Below are 25,519 nucleotides of genomic sequence, written 5' to 3'. Positions count from 1 at the left end.
CCATTTTAGAGATATTAAGTACCAAACCCTCAGATAACCTTTATACCATGACATATTTTTACTATTTTTTAGGGTTTCAGGACAAACCTCGGATAGGACAAAATACAAATCCTATAAGATGGTTTCAATAAGGTTAGGTTAAGTTAAGTGTCCACTTCGACGTTTGTCACTCATGCGTTTTTAGCAATTTTCACAGTAATGCTATGGATGCATAAATTAAAACATCTTGGAAGATTTTATATTCAAAGTAGTCGAAGATTTTTAAATTAATTTTCTCGTATTTATTCGAATCCGGTGGATAGGAACCGGTTCTCTTCCATACGAAAAAACTATGTCTAGCATCGTATTATATCCAGCTTTCTACAAATATAAAAATGTACAATCATAAGATTAAAACCAGTTTTTTTAGCCCGTGCCTTCTGCACCTCGGGGCTAAAAAACTGGTTTTAATCTTATAATTGTACATTCTATATCCGCGGAAAGCTGTTTATAATACGATGCGAGAAATAACTATTCTTGTATTTTTAAACTAGGTAAATTTTTATGTTAATTGACCCTACTTTTTATTGATGGTACATCTTCAGTTGGTAAAAGCTCTACCTCAGACATTTTCTCTGAAATTTATATATATTTTTTTAACAACATATTCAATAATTCATTTAAGTACATGAAACCTAAAAAGTAAGTTTTTTAATTTAACAACCTTTTAATGAAAATAATTTTAGTATTTTTGAACATGGACAAAATGCTTATCTGACCTAAAATATTATTTCATGAAACTGCCTTTTGTAGCTTGCAATGTTTTTGTTTTAGAAGGGAAGGCTGCCAAATTTGCCCACCAAAACATTGGATTATTTAAAACTTTTAAAATATAAATATTTTTTCTTATTTTATTAAACAGAAAAAAATGCAAAAAAATATATTGATTTAACATCACTTTGACAAAATTAAGAAAGCAAAATATAAGAAAAAAACATTGATTGAGATTATTTATCCTCTTTATCGGCAGCGGCTGTACTGGTCGTACTGCTGGCGGTGGCCAGGTTGCTCACAAGATTGAGCTTGTGCATGTTGGATTTGACAATGTTGGCCATGATGTACTGCGCCTGCTTCAAACCATCCTCCCGGCCGGTAATAGTGATAAACACATCCCTAATTATAGATTTAGAAATAAAAAAGAGATCAGGGATGGCAAAATAAAAACCACGTGGTTTTAATCAAGTGGTTTAAACCAAAAAAAAAAGCTAAAAAAAACAAAAAAAACCAAGGTGGCATGGTTTAAATGGTTTTTTTAATACAAAGGCCTATCTTTCCAGTTATATCCTTATAATAAAGTAACAGGATGTTTGTATGTGTGTTTGTGTGTTTGTATGTTTGTACCGAAGGATCTCGTTAACCGCTGAACCGATTGGGTTCTCCATAACAGGGTAGCTTCTCATAGGTCCTGGGAAGGTTTATAACTATTTTCTTTGGGGGTGGGACACCCCCAACCCCCCCAAAAATGAAAAATCCCCCCCTCCAAAAAAAAATTTTTAAAAACTTTTTTAACTAAAATTAAAAATGGGGGGGAGGGGCAACCCCCCCCCCCCCCCCCCAAAAAAAAAAAAAATAATCGCACCCCCCAAAAAAATTTTTTTTTACTTTTTCTGATAAAATATAAAATAAAAATTCAATAATTAAATTCGACTCTCTCCTCCTCAAGTGCCCCTAGAGGCCTCTAGGGGCCTAGCCGCTAGTCTTTTTATAATGTAAAAAATACAGTCAAAAATATAAATACTTAATTCAAAATTCTTTTAATAGTTTAAATCTTTATACTAAAGGGGTAGTTTCACGAAATGCATTTGAACTTAATTTAGTGAACCGCATATTTTTTCTTAGTTAATGAGATAAACTACATTTAAATAGCATATATTTGAAATGAATTCAATTTTCTACCACGTAGTTTTTAAAATATCAGGACCTGAAAATTGTCTTTTTGTGATATATGCAATTAAAAAAGACAATTTTCAAGTCTTGATATTTCAAAAACTATGTGGTAGAAAATTTAAATTTTTTCAAATATATGCCATATAAATGTAGTTTAACCATTTAACCAGGATAAAATATGCGGTTCACTAAATTAAGTTCAAATGCATTTCGTGAAACTACCCCTTTATACTAAATTAGAATACTTAAATTTGGATATTATTAAAAAAAAACAAAAAAATTATTAAAAAAACCAAAAAAACCTGGTTTTTATTAATAAAAACCAATAAAAACCGGTTTAAACCAAATAAACCACACTGGTTTGATCTTTTTTAAAAAAAACCTGGTTTTTTCCCATCTCTGAAAGAGATAAACATGTGTATTAACAGCGATTAATTAAGGTCTCCAAAATTACCTAATGTTTGGGTTAGATTTTGATTTTCTATAAAAACTTTTTATTGAAATGATACTTATAATGTTCATATTCTTTTTAAAAAGATTTCATCTTCCTTTTAAGTTAAACTGCAAAAAGATTAGGACTATTTTGGAATTTGGTTAGGTAATATTGGGTACTTTAAAGCCCATCTGAAAGGTAAGGCACCACGGGTAAAGCCAGGACCTTCCCCCCCCCCCCCCCTTGCAGAGGATTAGGATTTGAACCTCCTGCTCTTTTTAATGTCTTTCGTATTTAAAGGGAAGGTGTTTCAGTGCTCAGTGCACTTTGAAGGAGAGCACCTTTAAATCTTAGCACTAATTTGACAAATACGTACTTTGCTCCCATTTCCGGTTTCTTGATCATAAGCCTAGTTTTGGTATCTTCAGCTATAGATTCAATAACTTTACCAGCCATGCCAACTACATACTCCAGCATACCTCGGGGAATCTTCACCTAAAATTTATATTTTGCTCATTTAGTTCTGACAATCTATAAGTGTTAATCTTCGTTTATTCTCCTGTTTCAGTGCGTTTCTTTTTATGAATGTCGTTATCCTATTTTAGAACCTATTTCTGCCCCACCCCCCATCTTTTTATTTATATTTTTTCGAAGAAAAAAAATATTTATAACCACTGCCAAAACCTTTTACCAAACTGAGCAATTGCCGTAATGTGTACAAGCGGGGTTCTCCTAACCTTTGTTTGACCTAACCTAACCTAAAATAAGCATTACATACAAATAATCAATGGTCCAATATGCGGAAATCGCTAAATAATTTTTATACCTGACTGGAAAGAATTTCTGGACCTCCTTTGACAAAAATTTCATAGTTGAAAGATTCTCCCCAGGCGCCCTGATCTGGTATGGCATACTGTAACTTTCTTTGTACCTGAAATTAAATATTTTTTTTTAGCGAAGTTTTTATATTTTATATGGCCGTCTGTCGGTGACGGATAGCTTTAGTAAATATAAATAAAGTTCACGGCCGTAGCATTTTGCTCGTCTTTGGGAAGGTGATTTCAAATCTTTGCTAACCGCATCATAATTAAAGACGTTAATGCTTTCACTACTGCTACTGCAATGTCAGGTGAGTAAATTAATAGTTTTGGCCAAGAATAAGCGGACCTCATTACTGCATGCACATTCACAGTTAAGACTTTAAGACAAAAGTCGTGGAATCAAGGGGTTCATTATCTGCAATAGTTGGAATAATAGTGCCTTGCGACCTACTTTAAAGAAAATAGTAAATAATTTGAAATACACATTAAAGTTCAAGATTTTATAATATATTCATAAATAAATAGTGTATTCAAAAATCGTTTACTTTGTAATTTTTTAAACAAGCCAAAAGCATAGGTATAAAACAACAATAACAAAAATAAATTAACTTTAATTTAGTATAAATATCACTAGAATTATATAAATATAGCATTTAAATACTATAACAAACAATAAAAACACGAAAAAGCTTAAGTACAAGAATATATTATTCAAGTATTGCTTCGAAACCGCTACTACCCGCTGGATTAGAACCGGTTCTCAGCTATACTGAAAAATCAAGTATGACATCATATTTCAGACAACTTTCAAAGCATATCGATAAAAAAATGATAAAATCAATACCAGCTATGTTAGCCCGGAACTGCGGACCTTTCGGTGTAATAAAACTGGTTTTAATCTATCACATTTACACTTGAATATCCGCGGATAGCTGTCTATAAAACGATGCGCTAAATAACTATTACTATATAATATACATGCACAACTATAAAGTGTACACTTAACTACTAGAAAACTTGTGAAAACATAAATGTTCTTATGTCAAGCGAATGTTAAACGCATAAGGAACATAAGGATATGTAAACTGTATAAAAATAATATTCCAAATATTAGAAATCTTAAAGTATAAGACAATGAATAATAAAAGTACTGTTCCAGTTTGTTATGATAAACAAAATAGCCCCTTTCTTTAGATTAAAATTATTGGTTGAAAAGTTTAGCCCCTGCTATTATTTACCAAACAATCAAGTTTAATAAAAAGCCCCAAAAGTTTTTAAATCAACGAATGAGATAAATGTTGATAAAACTTTGAGTGCAAGTCTCTGTAAAATATTAAGACAGTGATCTAAAACTATAAATATAAGACGTAGAAAATCCTAAGGCGGCATGTATGTCGTATGAGATGCATAATAGTTAAAGGAAAGGGAATGCTAGGGCCTGTTTGTAACCCCCCCTACCCAATTTTATTTTGGGTGCTACTCCCTTAGTTTTAGGGATAATTGGGTAAAATCTTTTTGGGTGTGTCACTAATTACCCCAAGTTTTGGTATCTTTCAAAAAAAAAACGGCGGCCGGACCGCCGCTCCCGCCGTTCACCGCCATTTTCCGCTTAAATCCTTACTTTGCTAATGACATAAATTTGGCTTTAACAATATTAAACTTTACGCATTATTAATTGTTCTTTTTTTCTGTGTAAAACTGCATGGAGACAAACATATCATTGAAAACTTGTCATAGAGTAAAATACAAGATTTAAATATACAAGAATTTTTATTACCAGTTTATCATGTAAGTTTCAAACTTTCAATGGATAGGTATATTTTTACATGGTTCTTATTTTCTAATAAAGTGAAACTTTTAGCTGGCTTAAATAACGATTACCCCCACCAACCCCACTTCCTCCCTTCCTACTGGATAAACGAACTGACCAAAAAATTATTTTCACGTATATTCTATATCCATTACTCTAAGTTTTAAAGTTTTGAGTACACAAATCAAAAGTTCACTATCAACCCTCATCTTATGTATACTTTTGTGTAAATTGTTTTTAAAAATGTCATGTACGTACAAATAATCGTAACATATGATTTATTATGCTTATCATATTTAATATTTATAAATTATAGTTTAATAAGTATAAAATAAAACCATAACATATTCCTTTAATAATATCTTTATGTATTTTTGTTGAGTTGAAAGACCCCATTTCTGGTTTAGAAATGGATATAGAATATACGTGGATATTATATCAGGGGGAAAATTATTTAGGTTGCTAACATGGATATCATTTATTGGTCACTTCGACCATCCAGTAGGAGGGAAGGGAATTAGGTTAAGGGGGTGGATCGATATTTTAGCTAACTCAAATTTCATTTATTAGAGTACATGATAATTTGGTGTAAGATCCAAGTAATAATAAATCCATTGGTTTAGAACCAGTCCCGTTTGCCTGAAGAAACGATAGTACTATGCTTCACGCAAGTTGTCCAATCAAAACCGCGCATTTTATTTAGAATTACTTTAGCGTAAGTGAATAAATACCCTGTTAGAAAAAAACTACCCAAGGATTTTTGGCGTTCTCCTTTTATTCAATTTTGAAAATTTTTACTTTTAAAAAATTAAACAAATAAGTTTTTGTTATTACAAAAAAATTCAGTGTATTTCTATTGTGGGTTATAATATTATTATTATAATAATCATAAACTTACCTAACATTTTGCGACTTTTGAAGAACAAACTAAAAAGAACAAAAATAAACTTTAAAATAAGCAAATTCAACATTTTAAAAAAATGGGTTGGGTTGAGGGGGGGGGTGAGGGGGGGGAAAGTCGGAAATATAGTAAAACAACCTAACAAAGACATATAAAGCTTCCCTAAAACCTTAATCCACATAAAAAAAACAAGATCTGTGTGTGTATGTGCCAAAGGATCTCGCTAACAAGAGAATCCATGTGGTTTTCCTTTACAGTATAGCTTCACATTGGTCCTTGAAAGGTTTATAGCTATTTTGGGAGAGGGTTCAACCACGCTCAAGACAAATCGCCCATAGAAAAAATGTCCCACCAACCCCTTAAAAAATTTCTTTTTTTTCAAGCTAAAATTGAAAGTTAGGGGAGAGGTGTCGACCCCCACCTAATCACCAGTGTCACTAGAGGCCACAGGGGCATATCCGCTAGTATTTTATATGATAGGATAGTACATTTTATTTTCATACCAAGCCTTTTTTACGCATTTTTTTATATTATGCGCGTAGAGATATAAATAAATTCATTTTTTACTTTCCAATTTACAAGAACAAAAATATACACATATATGATTCTTCGAACAAATGTGTCCAAGCAAACTGGCCTTTTAAGTCACAAGTATTATGATTTCTAATAATCACGCAATAAGTGAGTGAAACGTATTTTGTATTATCTACCGACCGGCTGACCGACAAACATGCATAAAACGTGCATTATATTTTTGCTGCTAAAATTAGTGACAATACTTATTATTTACTCGAGGTTTAGCATATATGTATCATTTCCGGGAACTAGAATTATTAAAGTACTACAAAACATGGAGAGAGGGGGGATATTGGGCTGTTTATTATACTAGTCCCAAGCGTTTTTAATAATGTTTTCTTGTTCGTTGGCTTATTAACTTAGAGGACTTTTATTAATTTGATTGTTTGACTGATTAAGTTGAGTTTCCAAACTTTTAAACCACTAATTATAAACTACAAAAGGGTAGTTTTGTGTATTATCATCGGCCATTGTCTTATCCCTTTGTATCCCTGACTGTTAATAGACTAGCTTTCCATTGGTGTGCAATTAATCCCGCATAATTTTAAATTTGCTTAACGATTCCAGTTCACAAAAAAAACAGAATAGCAAAAAATTAAAGGTGATGTTTAATGATAAAAATCGACATAATTGGAAAGGAAAAGTTTGTGTTGTTTAAATAATTTTCAGTTATTTTGATTTAATGTGATTTTCACGTGCGGAAGTAAATGTACACCCTTGTTATTATTCTGAATATTATAATTTGACAAGTTATATAAGAGTATAATAATGTTCATAAGAGTACATAACATACAAAAAGAACGTAATTTTTTTTGTAATACTGATGCTATATGAGGGCCATTTTAACTCAAGACCTTTCAACCTTTTAAAATAATAAGAAAAACGATAGAATCTACAACATTAAAAAAAAAACCAGGGATTTAGGGGTGAAAGCTTTTTTTAGGTTTGTTTAATAAAGGGTTTTCTCGTATTCATTCGAATCCGGTGAATGGGAACCGGTTCTCATCCATACGAAAAAACTATGTCTAGCATCGTATTATATCCAGCTTTCTACGAATATAAAAATGTACAATCATAAGATTAAAACCAGTTTTTTAGCCGGTGCCTTCGGCACATCGGTGCCAAAAAAACTAGTTTTAGGCTAAAAACTGGTTTTAATCTTATGATTGTACATTCTATATCCGCGGAAAGCCGTTTATAATACGATGCGAGAAATAACTATTAATGTTTCAATGGGAGTAAACACCCATTTCCCCCCCCCCGGGCCCCAACCCTCCTTGAAAAATTATAAAGAATATACCCATCAACTATTTTTGTTTCTTACCTTTTCTTCCCAAGTTTCTGTGGAGGTTTCTTGTGCGTCTTTACATTCATACAGGGTGTCGTTGATCAGGGGTAGAGCCAGTTCTACTTTTACTCTAAAATATACAGGTTGTTTGAGTAACAAAAAGTATTTAATATACTGTTTACCTAAACCCGCGACCGTGGCTCAACACGTAAAGCATCCGCTCGTCATCGGGAAGGTGACAGGTTCGAATCTCGGTCCGACGCCGAGTCATAACTAAAGACGTTCAAAATGGTTCCTACTGCTGCTATGTCAGGTGTGCGACATAAATAGTTAGAGTAGGGGGAATGCCTTAGCCCAAATCAGGCGCAACTCACTACCATGTCGTGCAATCAAAGGGTTGGTTGTCTGATGGGCAAATGGACGCTTTACACTGCAATCATAGGGTTTAGGGCTGACAACCCTATCCCATATCCATAAAGAAGCCACATTGTTACAGAAACACTGACAAATTGTCAGCGCCCTATGCTCCCCGTGTGGAGTGAAAAGAGCTTGCTACTGTTACTGTTACCTACACAGTTTCTATTAAAGTATTGAAATCGTAAAAACTTTATGGAAATGTGTATCCCCGTATAAAAAGGGGGGGGGGGGGTAATGCAACTATCTCGTAAATGGCACTTAGAATTCGAATTTCGATCTGAAATTGTGCATGAGTAATCCTTGGTAGGTCTATTTTCCCTAAATTGAACAAAAAGTTGGAAAAGTAACGGCCAACGGCTGCCGGCTCAGCCGTTTAGCCATTTTAAAGCTATTTTGAAGGTAAATCTATCACGAAACCTATCTCCACATAATAGTCTTTCCCGCACAAAAACGTTATCAAACGGTTCCAGTCGGTAGATGCTGGTACTAGAAATCTAAAAAAGGATTTTTTTGTATCATTTCACATGATTTAAAGCAAACATATGTTTCAAAAGTTGATTCCTACGTAAGTGCCATTTATACATTGATTACGAGATGGTTGCATTAACCCCCCCCCCCGCCCCCCCCCCCCCTTACTAAACGTGGGTTTTGGCTATTTCTTTATCAGGGATAAAAAGGGCTCAGAAACATTTACATTAGGTCACGGGACTGGGTGAGGAACATTGGACTGTAAAATAAACTTGTAACCAAATTTTATCTCATTCGTTGGTCTAAAAACTCTAGGCACTCTTATTAAATTATGATTTATTGGTTTTAATAGAAAAGTATAAATTATTACACCTTAATTTCAATTTAAAAAGGGGTAATTTTGTTATTCAATTATTGGGGAAGTACATTAATTTGCGTCCATTGTCTTATCAATGAGTGATACGGAACGTTTAAAAATGCTTGAAAATTTTCGAGAATAATACAAAATTATAATGGATCTAGAGTATACGTGAATATTATGCAAGGGGGAAAAATGGTCATCAATTTAAAATGCTAACATGGAGCTTATTTATTGGTCAGTTTGTTCATCAAGTAGGGGGAGAGATGATGAGGTAAATTTGGTTGAATGGGGTAATCGTTATTTTAGCCCACTTCACCAGAAAACATTAGGACTTTATTAGAAATTAAGATCTATGTAATAATATATTCATTAAAAGATGAATTTAGGAAACTTACTTTAATCCTTGAATATAATGTTCTCTCTGAGTCATGACCAGGTCAACAGCGTCATAATCATCAAAATCAACAAAACCATATTTTCTTTTAGGTCCATCTTTATCAGGAATTCTAAAAATAACTAAATTAGCTTTTATCAAATATTAAACCTTGTATCGATGAAGAAAAAAATGTATTAAACCACGCGATACGTACCTAATACCTACAATAAAAAAATGATTAAAAGTCAAAATACAATGTTTTTGAAGGTCTTAGAATTATAAAACGATGTTTGACTTTATTTCTATAATATATTATTGAAGGAAAACTAAAAAACATTAGTTTTATATGGGGAAGAAATAAATAATTTTGTCTTTCTAAAAAATAAAGATAATCTAGATACATACTCTCTAAATCAGCCAATAGGAAAATAGTGGAATAAGAATAAGATTTATTTTCAAATCGGTTTAATTATGATAAACATATTACATAGCATTGACAGATATTATAAATTACATCATTAATAAACTTTAAATAATGTTTTATCTACGATTATGAGGCATTCCAAAAACCAGAGGTGTATTAAATGGGGCCTTCGGTGTTAAAAAATAATTTAAGTATTTACATATTTCTAAAAATATTTTAAAAATTAAAATGATGTATTAGAAAGGTGTTCAGAAAAAAATACATAAATTGATTTTTAATCTTAATCTAAGCTCTCTCACAAGCAGTGTTATATAAAATGGCTCATTCTTTTTGCTAAATAATATTGAAAAAAAGAAAGAAAATCCGAATTGATAGGTGTAAAATAATCAAAACCATGGCTATGCTAACCAAAGTCTAAATAAGATTGTCAGGAAAGCATTCATTGCAGACAGCTTTAGTACATACTGTGGAGGTACAATGTACATTCGAATCATGTCATGGCTAGAAACATTTTACAGATTTTGGTATGTAAGGAAATAAGGGGGGGGGGGGGCGAAAGTGACACTTTTTGAAACCAAAACTAAAAGTCAACAAAGGAACTCAACTAAAAAAAGAGTTACAGGTCTGAGATTTTGCATGGCAGTTGCTTTATAGGGGTACAATATGGAACTGTGAAGAAACGGCGGCACAACCGCCGAAAACCGCCGTTTCCCGCCGAATTTTTTTTTGCCTTTTCTCGGCGGTTTTCGGCGGTTGCGCCGCCGTTTCTTCACAGTTCCATATTGTACCCCTTTAAAGCAACTGCCATGCAAAATGTCAGACCTGTAACTCTTTTTTTTAGTTGAGTTCCTTTAACTTTTAGTTTTGGTTTCAAAAAGTGTCACTTTCGCCCCCCCCCCTTTATTCATTTCGTTCGCATTAGTTATAATTTGTCGCATACCTTAGGATAAAGCTTTTTTGGGGTAAATTGTTTCGTATAAAAATTTCTTCCCTCCTATAATATGAGGCATATAACAAAGCACAAATAAGTTAGTTATGAATAGTTGAATTTCTCCGGGTTAAGTTATCTTTCTAGAAACAATATCATATTTATAACAAAAAAAACAAAAGTATTTTTTTGCTAAAAATCCCTTTTTAAGTTTGACGGAAATAGGTTCAGATGGACCATCTAGATATATTATATCTATTATCTAGATAAGAAAAACTTATTGTTATAGGTTATATCCGTTTCTTTTCTTTGAATATTACGCATTCTCAAGCTACGCAATTGTGTTATTCTTAGTTGGTGGTAACTGCATGAAAGAAAAAACCCATATGCATTTTGAATTATATCTAATCAGATGAAGTACAGGGGTTGGTATTCTTTAAAATTAAATCATTGGCGTGCACATGCTTTTGGTTATTTTTTTCAAAATCTTGCAATTTTTGACATTCTCCTCAAACCAAAATCGAAAAAGGTGCTGGGAAGTGTAAGCGAATCAGGGCCTTTGGCTTCTCAGGGCCAACAAAACTTAAATTAATCATATTTTTTTTTCCTTGGACAATAACCACAGAAAGCTTTCTATAATACTTTGCGATAAATAACTACTTAACACCTTAACTTTTACATTTAGCAATTCAAATTATTTATTTCTAACATTATTTTCTATTTCTAATCAGATAATAAATAACATACGCAATACGCATTTATAAACCAAGGGCAGAATTATAAAAATAAATTCTATTGTTCTCTTAACCTTTGTTTGTAACATAAAAAGCGTCATTTATTTCGTCATGCTTTCACTTTAAAAGCAAAAATAATAAGAAAATATCCATACTATAAGCAAAGCAAAATAAATATTTCAAATGCCGGGTGCTTAATAATGTAAGATTCACTTTAAGAAGTAACTACGATCCTAACTGTGTCTAGTCTTGCTACGAATCACAGTTTTGAGTTTTCAAAAAGTAAAAGAAATCAAGTACGGACTTTATTGTAATGATTTTAGAGTTGCTACGCTGATCAGACAATTTCTAAGTATTACAAGTTTCCAGATACAAGGTTTAACATCAGTAAGACAACTCTAACATGTCTCAAAAAAATTACTAATAAAAACAAGACAAAGTCATTACCTATGAAGTTAAAGAGATAGTTGCATGAAGTGCATTTAACAAGATGGATTGCAAGCATAAGTTACAAGAATACCATCTAACATATGCATAATTTTGTCTTACAATAAATAGCAATCAATTTGGTACCACCAGAATAGTCATCATGCTGTTTTTGTGAAAACAGGACAGCCAAGGAACATATGGTTTTTAAGTCTTGATATTTTTAAAAACTACCTGGCAGAAAATTTAAATTCTTTTGAAAACAAGTCCTATGGATGTAGTTTAAACTTTTGAACGGAAAAAATATACAGTTCACTAAATTCAAGTTTAAATGCGCTTCGTACTTTTACCCGTTTGTTATATGTAGAGATTAAAATCCTACCTTAAAGCACGGGTAACAAATCCAAATTCTGAGAAATAAGCTTTCAACTCTGGATCATCAATACCATCCTCCAATCCACCAACATATACAGTCTTCGTTTGATGGGAAAATTCTTAAAATAAATATATTGTAGGGGACATTGAACTGTAAATCATTCTGAACCCAAAAGATTTAAACTAGTTCTGCTATTTGTTGGTGGAAAAACGTTGGAGGTTTAGGCGTTTTCCATTAAAATGCAAAGCAAAGACAGAACTCCTCCCACTTATTTTGAAATCTTTTTTCATCCACCCAAGGCTTCATACATCACAATTATTCAGTTTTATATCTTGTATTTCATAATATCACCAATTTACTATTTTATAACAATCACTGTAACACGATTTTAAAAAACTCCAAAATCAATTATGTTGTGTTAAGCTAAACCTGACATAAGGCACTAAACACTAAATGGATTAATATTCAAATAATCTTGAAAGATAAAGACAAATATAGACTAGATTCATATTCAGTAGTAGGCTTTCAAATTGTATCAGGGCCCAGGGGTGTATATTCTGCACAAGATTCATTAATTTTCCCCTGCTGCAATTTTTTTTATTTTTCCCCTTCTAGTTTTTCTCCAGCAAATAAGGGGGGAAATAAGAGAAAACTATTTTCAAAACTCTTTAATTTATTCCCCCCTCTTACATACCTATTCTTTTATTTTTTTCACCAAGGAGGGGAGAAAAATGTTTTCAGTTCTCATAATTTTTACTTCCCTCCCCCCCCCTCCCCCTACCACATATTAGTTATTATCCCGGCCCCCTCCCACCCGTTAGCAGGATCATTGTCAACCATGCAGAATATACCCCTGAATTGTAAATAACTAAACATTGTATTTTTTAACTTTTTAACATAAATAATATTGGCGATAAGATTTACAAATATTCACGTTTTACTTATAACCGATAACGTATCAGTTAATCAGAAATTAGTATAGCATATCTATAATACAAAGTAGAACGATGTCTGTCTGTCTGTTTGTTTGTAACGAAGTATCTCGCTAACCGCTGAACCGATCGGATTCTCCTTAACAGGGTAGCTTCTAATAGGTCCCACGAAGGTTTATAACTATTTTGGGGGAGGGTTCCACCACACTCCCAAGAGAAATCGCCCCTAGACACAATATCCACCTTCCCCCCTAAAATTTTTTTTTCCAATTTATTTTTTAACTAAAATTAAAAATGTGGGGGGGGGACGACTCCCCCCCCAAAAAATTTTTCTTTTAAAATAAAAATTAAGAAATTGGATTATCCAATTCAATTCCCCCCTCATCAAGTGCCCCTAGAGGCCTCTAGGGGGCGTAGCCGCTAGTTATTTAAGTAGGAGTGGAACATTTATACCAAAAAACATTTTATCTTATTGATATTGATAAAGCATTAAATCTTATTTGAACTAAACTAAAATATCAATCAGCTTCTAAAAGTAGTCATACTTATTTAGATAGAAAAGGGGGGGGGGCGGATGTGTCACTTTTTGAAACCAGAAGTAAAACTGCATGATCTCAACCCATAAAAGAGTTACAGCTCTAAAATTCAGCACAGCAGTTGCTTATGTGGAGAATAATATGGAACTGTGAAGAAACGGCGGCGAAACCGCCGAATTTTTTTTTGCCTTTTTTTCGCCAAATTAGACAATTCTAATAATCTGAGATAAACTTTTTTTCTCATAAAAATTTCTCTATATTTTCACGTGACACTTGTAATATTTCAAGTGTAAAATCTTATGAGAAAATAAAGTTTATCTCACATGATTGAAAATTGTCTATTCTTTCTCACAGTTTCTTCACAGTTCCATATTCTTCTCCACATAAGCAACTACTGTGCTGAATTTTAGAGCTGAAACTCTTTTATGGGTTGAGATCATGCAGTTTTACTTTTTGTTTCAAAAAGTGGCACATCCGCCCCCCCCCCCCCCCCATTTATTTTTTATCGTTTATTGTCCTATCCTTTAAGTAAAAAAATAAAAGGGGCGATTTCTCTTGGGAGGGTGTAGGTATCCTCCCCCAAAATAGTTACAAACCTTCCCTGGATCTATAAGAAACTTCACTTTTTCTTTTATGTAAAAACCTTAATAATAAAACTAAAGACGTGACAATATAATAATATACTAGCGGCTTCGCCCCTAGCCTCTAGGGGCTTTGCCCAAGAGGTGATAAAAAAAAATTATTGCGAGAGACCATAAAGGACCATGGAAACTCCTTCAAAAAAAAAAAAAAAAAAAAAAAAAAAAAAATGGGGGGGAATTTTTTGGTTTTTGGGGGGGTTGGGGGTGTCCCACCCTCCGAGAAAATAGCTTAAAACCACCACAGGAACAATAGGTAGATACCCTGAAGAGTAGAATCCGATCGGTTCAGTGGTTACCGAGATCTTAAGGGACAGACAGACAGACGGACGGACAGACGGTCAGACGGACAGACGGACAGACAGACATCGTTCTACTTTGTATTATAGATTAAGGCTTACCTATTCTAGGCCGTGTCATATCTATTCTTATTCTCTTTCCCTTGATGTAATGCTTTGTTATGTTCATCACTTTTCTAACAACTCCGTAATCAGCAAAATCAACAAAACCAAATCTAGGAATGGTTATTCATTTACCACGGATATTAAAATAAATTTTTAATTGAAGTCAGCTTTGTTAGCCCCGAGGGGCCAAGGGCCCAGGCTAAATAAATTTATTAGTTTTGAGGTGCCCTTGTTTTATTAAGGCTTTGAAAGTTGAAATACAATTTTTTCTATAAAAAGAATTCTGTACAAAAAATTATGATATAATACAAGAACAGAAAAAAGTTTGTATACTTTCAAAACCAAACTTTCAATCTTCTAAGTTTTTCAATTGAAACGAAATAATAGGATAAAACTTTGAGAAATAAAGAAAGTTATAAAACAAGAACAATTGTGCGCAGGGACATAAACATTGCATCTGAAGAAATACTTAATTGCCTCGAACTTTTTCGTCAGTCAAAAATATTTTTTCTTACCGTTTCTTTTCTCCAGTTTCTTTGTCGGTAAGTCTGCATGCTCGTACTACACGTCCAAAACCTTTAATAATACAGATAATTTTTTGTTATTGAATAATTCAACTTGAACAGTCCAACCCAGCTCAAACTAAGAAAAAGACCACCCACCCGGGCCACCCCCTGACGTATCTTCAAAAATAATGACAAAAAGTTAGATAGTATTTAATGTTCCAAAAAGTAATAAAGAAGATATCAAAGAAATACATAAAATACATCTACATGAGAGTAAATAAAATCAGGTATAGATTGTTAAAAAAGTAATTTTTAAATAAAGAGTTGCAGATTAAAGATTTTCAGTAGATGCTGAAAGGGACATTATCCAAGGTATGAGTTTTAACATTCTCATTGAATCAGGATTGGTTGGTACAAACCAGCGTTGTCCAAACTTTTTAACCTATCATTTTATTCTACAGAAGGAGTAATCAGTTTATCATCATGAATTTTGTCGTCTATTGTTTTATTCAATAAGATATCTGGAAATAAATGGAGAATAAACAGGAAAAACAATAGTGGTAGACAGACATGTTAGACTTGTAGAGTATCCATGATACCTGAAAAATAGCTCTCCAGATCTTCTTCTGAAATATTATCTCTTAGAGCTCCGATAAAAATACTTCTCTTTCCCTCACAAGCCTTATCCAGAGTTGCATCAAACTCTACATTGGTCTGCTTGTAACGTACTTTGTCTGGAGTGGCGCGCTTAGGTTGCACCTTAATATTAAAATTAAGGTGAGTATTAATATATGATACTAGTGCCTATAATGTTCGTGTGCGTGCTTTTGGTTTTTTCTATTAAATGTTTTTTTTTACATTGCATCATATTTCAATCCAATCATTACATTTGTCAATATATTGTCATAAATTAAGGATGGGGGGGGGGGGGGTTGGATTTTCCTTCTTTGACAAACCCCTGCAATGACCCCAGCTCCCAATTTAACATAATCTAACCGGACCAAAAGTAAACAAACAAAAAAATAACCCTCTTACCCTATTTTCAATTTATATTAAAAAAGAGATTCGCTGTTAGATAGTAACTTTGAAAGAAACCGCCTAATTGTGCGAAGACAAACTTTAGTCACCTTAACCCCACAGATTTCAAATGGCGCGGCGTCCATGGCAGCCTCTGTCATGAAGGAGGAGGCGAAGGTGACGAAACCGAAGCCGCGAGATTTACCAGAGGCAGCATCACGCATAACCTAAATTATATAAAAATAAATTACAATTTTTAACAGTTTCCTATTATTCAATAATTTACAACAAACTGAGGAAAATTCTGAAAAGCCAAACAAACAAAGCTTATGATGATAATTCGAGGGGAAAAAAGGGGGGGGGGGGGGTAATAGATATATTTTAGTCCACATATCGGTTTTTTTATCGGTCAAATATTTTATGTCAGACATAATGCTATACAGACAATTTTAGCTTCATAGGATTAAATTAGACCAGATACTTATATCATCAAATATTTTCCTCTTCTTTATCTAAATATAGGAAATTGATTATCTTTTGTTTACTTTAAAATCCCACCCATTTCTTAAAATATTTAATCATTCATTTATCCTTATGAGCAAAAAAATATTCTAAATTAATTGATTAGCCATAGTTTCTTTTGTGTAGCCACAAGGACCAACCAAAGCTTCACGTTGAAGCAAATTAAAATTATGACTTGACCCATTGTTACCTCAAGAGAGCAACAAATATTACCTATCAATTTGTTTACCTTACAATCCATAATAGTACCAAAAGGAGAGAAAGCCTTCTTTAGATCTTTTTCTGTAGTTTCCTCAGCTATGCCTCCCAAGAACAATTTTCTTTCTTCTCTCATGTATGTGTTTAATAGCTTCTCATCTTTCTTTATCTTTTTCATCTCATCAGTTTCTTTGCTTTTCTCTAGTCTGAAACATTAATAACTAAATATTTGTTTCACTAGGTAGATTAAGACTCTGGTGATTAAAAATTACTTCTATGGCCAATTTATCAATTTTATATCCATTTTAACACATGATGCAGAATGGATTTATTATTGCTTGGATCTTACACCAGATTATTATGTATTCTAAAACAATGAAACTTGTAGCAGGCTAAAATAACGATCAACCCTCCCTTCCTACTGGATGTACGAACTGATCAATAAATGACAAGAGAAATAGCAAACTTAATTGACGACAATTTTTCCCCTGTCTTAACATCCACGTATATTCTACATCAATTTGATTCAGTGATGCATGAATCCAGTAAAAATGTTACTCCAAAAGTCAAATGTCTGTTAATGGACATAAGATTCAAAATATTTTTATAATGGACCATATGGTCTGTTTGGAATTATACCACTCAAAATCAGAGAGAGTACAACTTTTAAGGTCTTTTGTTATGATACGGTATGGCCGAAATTATGTGTATAATACAGTGTGTTTTTTTATGAGCACTTTTTTGAAAGCATTTTTACCCTACTTATAGTTATCAGAATTTAATGATTAATGGCTTATTTTCTTCGTTTTTTAAGGGAAATTATGAAACAACAAAAAAAATTACAGTTTTTGTTGAAAAAGTACAGTAAAGTTGAAAATTAAAAACTTAGGTGTCAACATCTAAAAATGGTTTTAGCGCATTTTTTCTTATGCTCAAATAATCAACCTTTTGCAAGAATGGCTGCTAAACACTTCAAAGTTTAGATATAGAACTAAAAATGTATACCTACAGATACTATTAGGGACATGTACTAGAACATATCAAAGTTTGAAGGTCATATCTCAACCAGGGAGGAAGTACTGGCCCCCCAAAGTCGACTACAGAAAATCCATTTTTTTAAGAAAAATGCGCTAAAACCATTTTTATATGTTGACACCTAAGTTTTTAATTTTTAACTTTACTGTACTTTTTCAACAAAAACTGTAATTTTTTTTGTTGTTTCATAATTTCCCTTAAAAAACGAAGAAAATAAGCCATTAATCATTAAATTCTGATAACTATAAGTGGGGTAAAATTGCTTTCAAAAAAGTGCTCATAAAAAAAACACACTGTACTAGTCCAAGATGTTTAGGTACTTACTTTCGTTTTTGTCTTTTAGAGTCTCTTTGGTTCATTTCGTACATCAATTCCTCATCCTCCCAACTCCAATTTGTGGCCTGTGAATAATAGAAATAAGATTTCATAGATCAATTCCTCATCTTCCTAACCTAACTCCAATTTTTGGCCTAATAAAAGGGATAGTTGTATGAAGTGCATTTAAGGAATTGGAGTAGTAAACCCTAAAATTTTTAAAGAAAATGATACCTAATTAATAGTAAACAATGAAGATACCTAATTGATAGAAAAATTAACCAAAATTGAAAAATTGAAGAAAAACGCCGAAATATGAGCAATACCTGTTTCTTAACTCTGGCCTTACCCAGCTTAGCCATGATCTCGTCTGCACGTGACGACATTTTTAGTAGTGCTTAAAAATATTCTGAAAATATACAAAAAATATGAGATTTCTTTACACATTTACAATAGCCCCAACACGTATTGTTATACCTATAGTATGTATTGTCCTAAAAGGATTTTTAAAGTGGTAGGATAAATTTTTTGATCCTTAAAATGCATTTTTAAAAACTTTTCAATATCTAACAAACATTGAACAAACTGAATACTTTTTTTTATCATTCCCCAAACCAGATTATGATACAACAAATAAAACTGAGCAGGTATAAGTGTGGTACAATTTATGTGAAGAAATCTGGTTGTTCCAGTTTCTGCTGTACAATTTTTCCATAGCCGCCTCGACCACTGTCAAAATCTGTTCTGTACTCGTCTCGAACCTGAAAAAAAGTTGATATAAAAAAGAAATTCATTTTAAAAGATAATAGGTAGATAAGATCGCTCTCTCTCATACATTGACCACCACCCATCCCCAGCTCTATCTTTTTATCAACTTTGGTAAAAAAACATGTTTCTAACCCTACTGGAGCTCAACTCCCTCAGGGATCACATGACTCTTTATTAACCTAACCGAAAATAAGCATAAAAAATGTGGTCAATAAAAATAGGCCTTCAGTATAAAAATTATTTACTCATTCGCCGTTTATGGTAAGGTATAAACCTTAGGCTTTTCTAATCTTGTGGCTTCTTGCATCCATATATTAAAACAATGTTTTGGAGGGTGTTTACCTCCGTTTACGAGATCTTAATGTTCAGTTACTTTCACGCATAAAATCTATACAACTTTTACACAACTTCCCTCTTAGAAAAAAATCTAAATATTAAGAAATATTCTACCTGTCCTCCAGATTTTCCTCTGCCATACTGCCTGCCCTCCACAAATCCAGCGTCCCAATCTGTCCTGATTATTCTGTCATCCAGTCGTGTCCCGTTGATATACCTCATTGAGTGTTCAGCATCAGGTCTTGAAAACAAAATTGGTTTAAATCTTATACACAAAGGAAATTCAAAGATCACCTTAAGGGCGGCTTTTCATGGTAATTGCTGGACGCATAGACTACGTTTGGACATCTTTATAAAGAACACTAACATTGCAATAATATATGTAAAATATACAAGACTCAATAATGCTCACCATATTTTAAAACATCTAATTTTAGGCGCATTTTTTCAAGCCGCTTGCAAAACAAGACCGTGTATCTAAAATCCCTTTATTGGAAAATCCAACTTTGAAGATGAAGTATGTTAGTTTGCGTTAATTTAACTGAAATTCCCAATACTTTCTTATAGTAAGCTATAATTTAACTTACACTTTGTTGTAAAGGATAATATCATAGAATTTGCCAACCCCCCACCCCCCGCCCCCTCCCTTCTACTACTAACCTTGAATAATATTCTACGAAGCAGAAACCGCATGGCGTCCTCTTGAATTTATCCAATCCCATCACCACCTTTTTCACCTGAAAGAAAGACTTGTTATAATCTATTTTTTAAGATTTTTCTTTATTTTCAACTAAGAAAGGCTTGTTATAATCTATTTTTGAAGATTTTTCTTTATTTTCAACTATCAAAGCAACAAAACCTCATATATTATTACAACCTAATAAAAACTGACCCTCAGTGAAAGAGAGAGTCGGTCTAGGTCTTCCTGTAATGTTCTAGAGAACTACATAACACATTTAAAAAAAAAAAATTTCAGACTGTTATGTCCATTGCATCGTTGAAATAGTATATAATATTGTTTCCAATTTTTGAGCTTTACTACGTACAAATGTTTTGATCCTTGTTCAAATCAACATATTACCTCTCCACATTTATTAAATAGCTCGTAAATTTGTTCTTCCGTGGTGTAGAAGCTGAGATTTCCCACATACAGTGTTGTTGTCTAAATAGTTCAATAGGTATGTATTCTTATTAATATGAATGAATAACTAGTGCAATAGGGATGAATTCTTATTATAGGGGGGGGGGGGGGGGGGAGGGTTAATGCAACCATCTCGTAATCAATGATTAAATGGCACTTGGAATTCGAATTTTGATCTGAAATTTTGCATGAATAATCCTTGGTAGGTCTATTTTCCCTAAATCGAACATAAAGTTGGAAAAGTAACGGCTAACGGCTGGCAGTTCAGCCGTTTTGCCGTTTTTGGGCTATCTTAAGAGTAAATTAGTCACGAAACCTATCTCCACATAATACTTTTTCTCACTCAAAAACCTTATCAAACAGTTCTAACAGGTAGCTGTTGGTACTAGAAATTTTAAAAAATGGTTATTGCTATCATTTAACATGAATTAAACAAAAAAAATGTTTTAAAAGTTGATTCCTACGTAATTTAAATTAATAATGAATTTGCCCTGAAAATAGGCAAAAAACAGCTAAACGGCTGAGCCGTCAGCCGTTACTTTTCCAACTTTTTTTCAATTTAGGGGGGGGGGGGGTAAAAAATAAGTGGTTGGAGGGAAAAAAAATGTAAAAATTAAGAAAACTGAAAACATTTTTTCCATTTCCCTCCCCCCCTCCTTTGTGAAAAAAAAAATGTGTGGTAGGAGGGATAAAATAAATAAAATATAGAGTTCTTTAAATATTTTTCAATTTTCCCCCTTACTTGGTGAGAAAAAACTAGGGGGGGGGGGGGGAAATAAAAAATTATGTTGCCGAGAAAAAAAAATTATCTTGTGCAGAATATACACCCCTATCGAAATTCGAATTCTAAGTGCCATTTAATTATTGATTACAAGTTGGTTGCATTAAACCCCCCCCCCCCCCCCTAAACATTATTAGTTCAATGGGTACTTAATCTAATAAATAAGAACAAATAGTTCGATAGGTATCTATTCTTATAATTAAACATAATTGGTATCTAATCTTATAAACATGCATAATTAGTTCAATAGGGAAGTATTCTTATAATTAAACATTATTGGTTAAATGAGTAACTATACTTATAAATATAAATAAGGGGGGGGGGGGGGTTAATGCAACCATCTCGTAATCAATGTTGTATAAATGGCACTTAGAATTCGAATTTTGATCTGAAATTTTGCATGAGTAATCCTTGGTAGGTCTATTTTCCCTAAATCGAACAAAAAGTTGGAAAAGTAGCGGCTAACGGCTGACGGCTCATCCGTTTAGCCATTTGTTGGGTATTTTCAAGCGAAATCCAACACGAAACCTCTCTTTTCCGATCCAAAACGTTTTCAAACGGTTCTAGCCGGTAGTTGCTGGTACTAGAAATCTAAAAAATGTTTTTTTTTGTATCATTTCACATGATTTAAAGCAAAAATATGTTTCAAAAAGTTGATTTCTACGTAATTTATGACAGATTTGCCCTAAAAATAGCCAAAAAAACGGCTAAGCAGCTGAGCCGTAAGCCGTTACTTTTCAACTTTTTTATCGATTTAGGGAAAATAGACCTACCAAGGATTACTCATGCAAAATTTCAGATCAAAATTCGAATTTTAAGTGCCATTTATATATTGATTACGAGATGGTTGCATTACCCCCCCCCCCCCCCTTAGTTCAATAGGTATGTTTTCTTAAAATTAAGCATAGTTAATTCAATAGGTATGTATTCTGCTTAATGTGCATAAATTTTTCAATAGGAATGTATTCTCATGAAATACCTAAGCATAATTATTCAATAGGTATGTTTTTGTATAAAATTACCATAAAAAGTTCAATATGTATGTTATCTTTAAAAATATGCATAAATAGTTCAATAGGCAGGTAGATATTTTTCCCTATTAAAAAAATTGTTTTCGAATTATATTTTACTGAACATCTATTAACTTTGTAGGTATTTAATGTTTTATTTTAATGTTTTTATTATGTAACATGAAATCATGATATGAATTTATGAAATTAAAGATGCATTTTCAAAAAAATTAAGTTTTTTTTCTGCAAAATAATTTATTGTTTTGTTTTGTTTTAAATGCTGAAAATTCACAAATTTCCTCCCCTTTAATCTGATTTAAGTAAGTAAATCACAGAGATCCTAAGAAATAAGACAATCGACGATAAATTGATGTACATCCCCAAAGATAATAAAAAAAACATTGCCCCTTCTCTAGATTGTAGTTTAATGGTTGCAAGCTTTTTAAACTGCTAATTTAGACCAACCAATCAAAATAAAATAAAAGTGACTAAAGTTTTAATCCAACTTTGAAAACTGTAAGTTGCAGTCTAATATCCCCTCCCTCCCATAAATTACATCACATATAATCTAAAATAACGCCAGTTGTTAAAAGGCCAAAAATTGTATTCTTTCATACTGTCACATAATAACCTGAACCGCTGAACGTATAACAGATAATAAACAAGTCATTATTATTTAGCAAAATCTTGCTAATATCTAAAACTGAATGTATAATTAGACAGATTAATTCAGAATTATTTTTGGCGCATGAAAATCTCACCACCTGGATCAACAGTCTCTCTTGTTCTCCACGGCTTCCCTGAAAAATTTAATTATTTTTATCATATGAATTTTTAGTCATAGATACAGAAAAACACACCGACAGATCGTAGGTATTTCCATATATTTCGCGTTGACCTTTCATTGCTTTAAACAGAAGGTACTCACGACGTTTAGGTTATTTTAGAAAAAGTTATTAGAAATATCACTTTTTACAAAGTTATTTGAATGTAACTTTAGTAAATGAATAAAAATTAATAATAAATTATTTGTATTAAAAATTGAGATATAAAGGAGGATTCCTATTCTTAAGTGGTAATTCATTTAGTTTTTCTGTCAAGAGTTTGCTAACAATAAATCCGATTCAGTTCTCTATTTTTGCAAAGCTTCGCTGTTTAAAGACTATTTTATTGCCCTCTGCAACGGGAGAAACCGACATTACATAAAATAGGTGATCTAACACCTCCGCATATTGTCGTATTCGCAAAGAGTTTCATATTTGCAAAAAAGCCTAGATAACAAATCAATTATAACAAAAGCTTTACGAAAGTGATAGTGCATAACTTTTAAACCATATCGGCATATTTACTTATGATTATTTATAAATCATCATTTGTTTATCAACGACATTTGTAACTCTTTTTCCTTACCTTAAAATGTTGGTCTCTATAGCTACTGAGATCTACACTAGTCATCTTTAAGTATCTTTTTTATGTCTAATCTGAAAATTAACAAAAACAATACTCAGGTGCAAATTTTTATTTTTGGTTTTAAAAAATTACTAAAGGATGATGTACGTACTGTACACTTTACCAACTTTATTAAGGAGGAGAGGGATGGGGGTTACGAACTACATCCCAAAATTGCACAATCCTCCTTAAAATTTAAAGGATTGCTAGATTCCGATATGGCAAGTTAATTAAAAAATCAAGATATGTTCATTCAACCAAAATATTCATGTTTCTAAGTTCAAATATTAAAACATTTTAATTTACGGCCATCAGTTACAATAAATAACAAATACTAAACATTAAGTTTAATCTGATCAATCATTTTTGACAAAAGTTAGGAATCACATTTTCTAAATGACTAGATACATAAAGAATAAGATATACAAGTTGGAAAGAATTTTAATGTTAGAGGGAGATTTGAAATCTGCATCAAATTTTAAGGATTTTTTATAAAATTCGTTTTTTTGTATAATTCTTTATCTAAAAGCGGAAATACAATTTAAGTTAATTAATTTTGACATCTGTGATTGGTGGGTTGAAAATTATCTGCGCTCTGATTGGAGAAGCTTATAGAGTCGCACATCATTCAACCAATTAGAGCGCAGGTAGTTTCCAATCCACCTATTCTATTGGTCAAAATTTATGAACTTAAATTGTATTTCCGCTTTTAGATAAAGAATTATACAAAAAACGAATTTTATAAAAAAAAATCCTTAAAATTTGATGCAGATTTCAAATCTACACCTGACATTAAAATTCTTTATAAAAACTTAAAAACTTACATATCTTACTGTACAAGTAACAGATATTACACATTTTAGTGAAACAGTGTAAAAATATCAACAAAAGTAATGAAAAAATTATAAAGAATATCAATTCCAGTATGGCTTCAAAACCGATGAATATCCGGTTGATAAGAACCGGTTCTTATTCACACTGAAAAAACATGTATCAAATCGTATTATCCAGTTTTCTACGAATATAAAAATGAAAAGTTACAAGATTAAAACCAGTTTTGTTAGCACCGAGTTATAACTTTTCATTTTAACATCCGCGGAAAGCTGTCTGTAATACGATGCGTTAAATAACTGTTAAACATTAACTTTCCTTTCTAACATATTTAATAAAACTGAATATTTTAGTATAAAGACTATTTTCCTCGCTAACTACCAATATCTTACATGCTTATAGGGATTAACTTATAAGTCCATAGTTATAAAGGGAATAAAAATCAATATTTATATTATTGTAAGAAATTAGAATATGCGTGCATAAAAAGAATTTTTTAAAGCGCAGCTTTTCTTAATTAAGGCGAATCGTCTGTTCGTTTAGTTAATTTAAGCATGTAAGAATTAACCTATCCATTTAAAACATGGCTTGATAATTCCTGTAACAGTAAGGTAAAATTTTTAAAGCGTAGCAACTCTATTATCATTAGTTACCAGTAAAGTCAGAATGTTCGCTTGTATGACCATCTGATTTCATATCTACGGATGTTGTAATCCTTTTTTTTGTATGTACATTGCTTACATTTAGGCCTTAAAAACAATAAAAAACCACGTCCAAAAGTAGAGTAAACCAAGAAGTAATAGGTACCTACAAATTAAAAATTTTGTAAAATCAA

At 32.2% G+C, this 25,519-nt stretch overlaps 4 protein-coding genes across 8 annotated transcripts in view; all 4 read right to left on the bottom strand.

The window, feature by feature from the left end:
- LOC145329730 (peptidyl-prolyl cis-trans isomerase FKBP8-like) overlaps positions 1 to 693 on the bottom strand; it is a 30,870-nt gene extending 30,177 nt beyond the window's left edge. For all 4 annotated transcript variants that reach the window (XR_013883067.1, XR_013883066.1, XM_080174099.1 and 1 more), the window contains exon 1: positions 561 to 693. Coding sequence is in view for 2 of the 4 variants with exons in the window: in XM_080174099.1 (XP_080030225.1) it covers positions 561 to 609 (49 nt within the window). In the remaining 2 variants the exon portion in view is untranslated. The remainder of the gene's footprint in view (positions 1 to 560) is intronic.
- LOC145329728 (uncharacterized) lies at positions 609 to 18,825 on the bottom strand. Its single transcript, XM_080174096.1, has 13 exons — positions 18,695 to 18,825; positions 18,378 to 18,454; positions 17,050 to 17,224; positions 16,409 to 16,525; positions 15,881 to 16,040; positions 15,291 to 15,351; positions 14,773 to 14,885; positions 12,272 to 12,383; positions 9,397 to 9,507; positions 7,792 to 7,885; positions 3,186 to 3,290; positions 2,736 to 2,854; positions 609 to 1,152 (listed from the first exon to the last, which is right to left on the bottom strand). The coding sequence occupies exons 1-13, from the start codon at positions 18,752 to 18,754 to the stop codon at positions 987 to 989; spliced, it is 1,470 nt and encodes a 489-aa protein (XP_080030222.1). The 5' UTR covers positions 18,755 to 18,825; the 3' UTR covers positions 609 to 986.
- Cbp20 (cap binding protein 20) lies at positions 18,776 to 23,903 on the bottom strand. Of its 2 annotated transcripts, none has more exons than XM_080174103.1 (6): positions 23,815 to 23,903; positions 23,166 to 23,204; positions 20,554 to 20,634; positions 20,133 to 20,209; positions 19,587 to 19,713; positions 18,776 to 19,129 (listed from the first exon to the last, which is right to left on the bottom strand). In XM_080174103.1, the coding sequence occupies exons 1-6, from the start codon at positions 23,857 to 23,859 to the stop codon at positions 19,034 to 19,036; spliced, it is 465 nt and encodes a 154-aa protein (XP_080030229.1). In that variant the 5' UTR covers positions 23,860 to 23,903; the 3' UTR covers positions 18,776 to 19,033. The 2 variants fall into 2 exon arrangements, with proteins under 2 accessions (XP_080030229.1, XP_080030230.1); XM_080174104.1 differs by having other exon boundaries at positions 23,169 to 23,204; positions 23,815 to 23,896.
- Positions 23,885 to 25,519, bottom strand: part of Sugb (Sugar baby transporter) — a 15,493-nt gene continuing 13,858 nt past the window's right edge. The window contains exons 23-24 of the mRNA XM_080174093.1: positions 24,640 to 24,868; positions 23,885 to 24,253 (exon numbers count right to left, since the gene is read on the bottom strand). The gene's annotated coding sequence lies outside the window, so the exon portion shown is untranslated. The remainder of the gene's footprint in view (positions 24,254 to 24,639; positions 24,869 to 25,519) is intronic.

This window comes from Acartia tonsa, chromosome 10, assembly GCF_053477335.1.
Source record: "Acartia tonsa isolate MP-2025a chromosome 10, ASM5347733v1, whole genome shotgun sequence".
NCBI classification, from domain to species: Eukaryota; Metazoa; Arthropoda; class Copepoda; order Calanoida; family Acartiidae; genus Acartia; species Acartia tonsa.
This window is presented reverse-complemented; position numbering and strand designations above follow the sequence as displayed.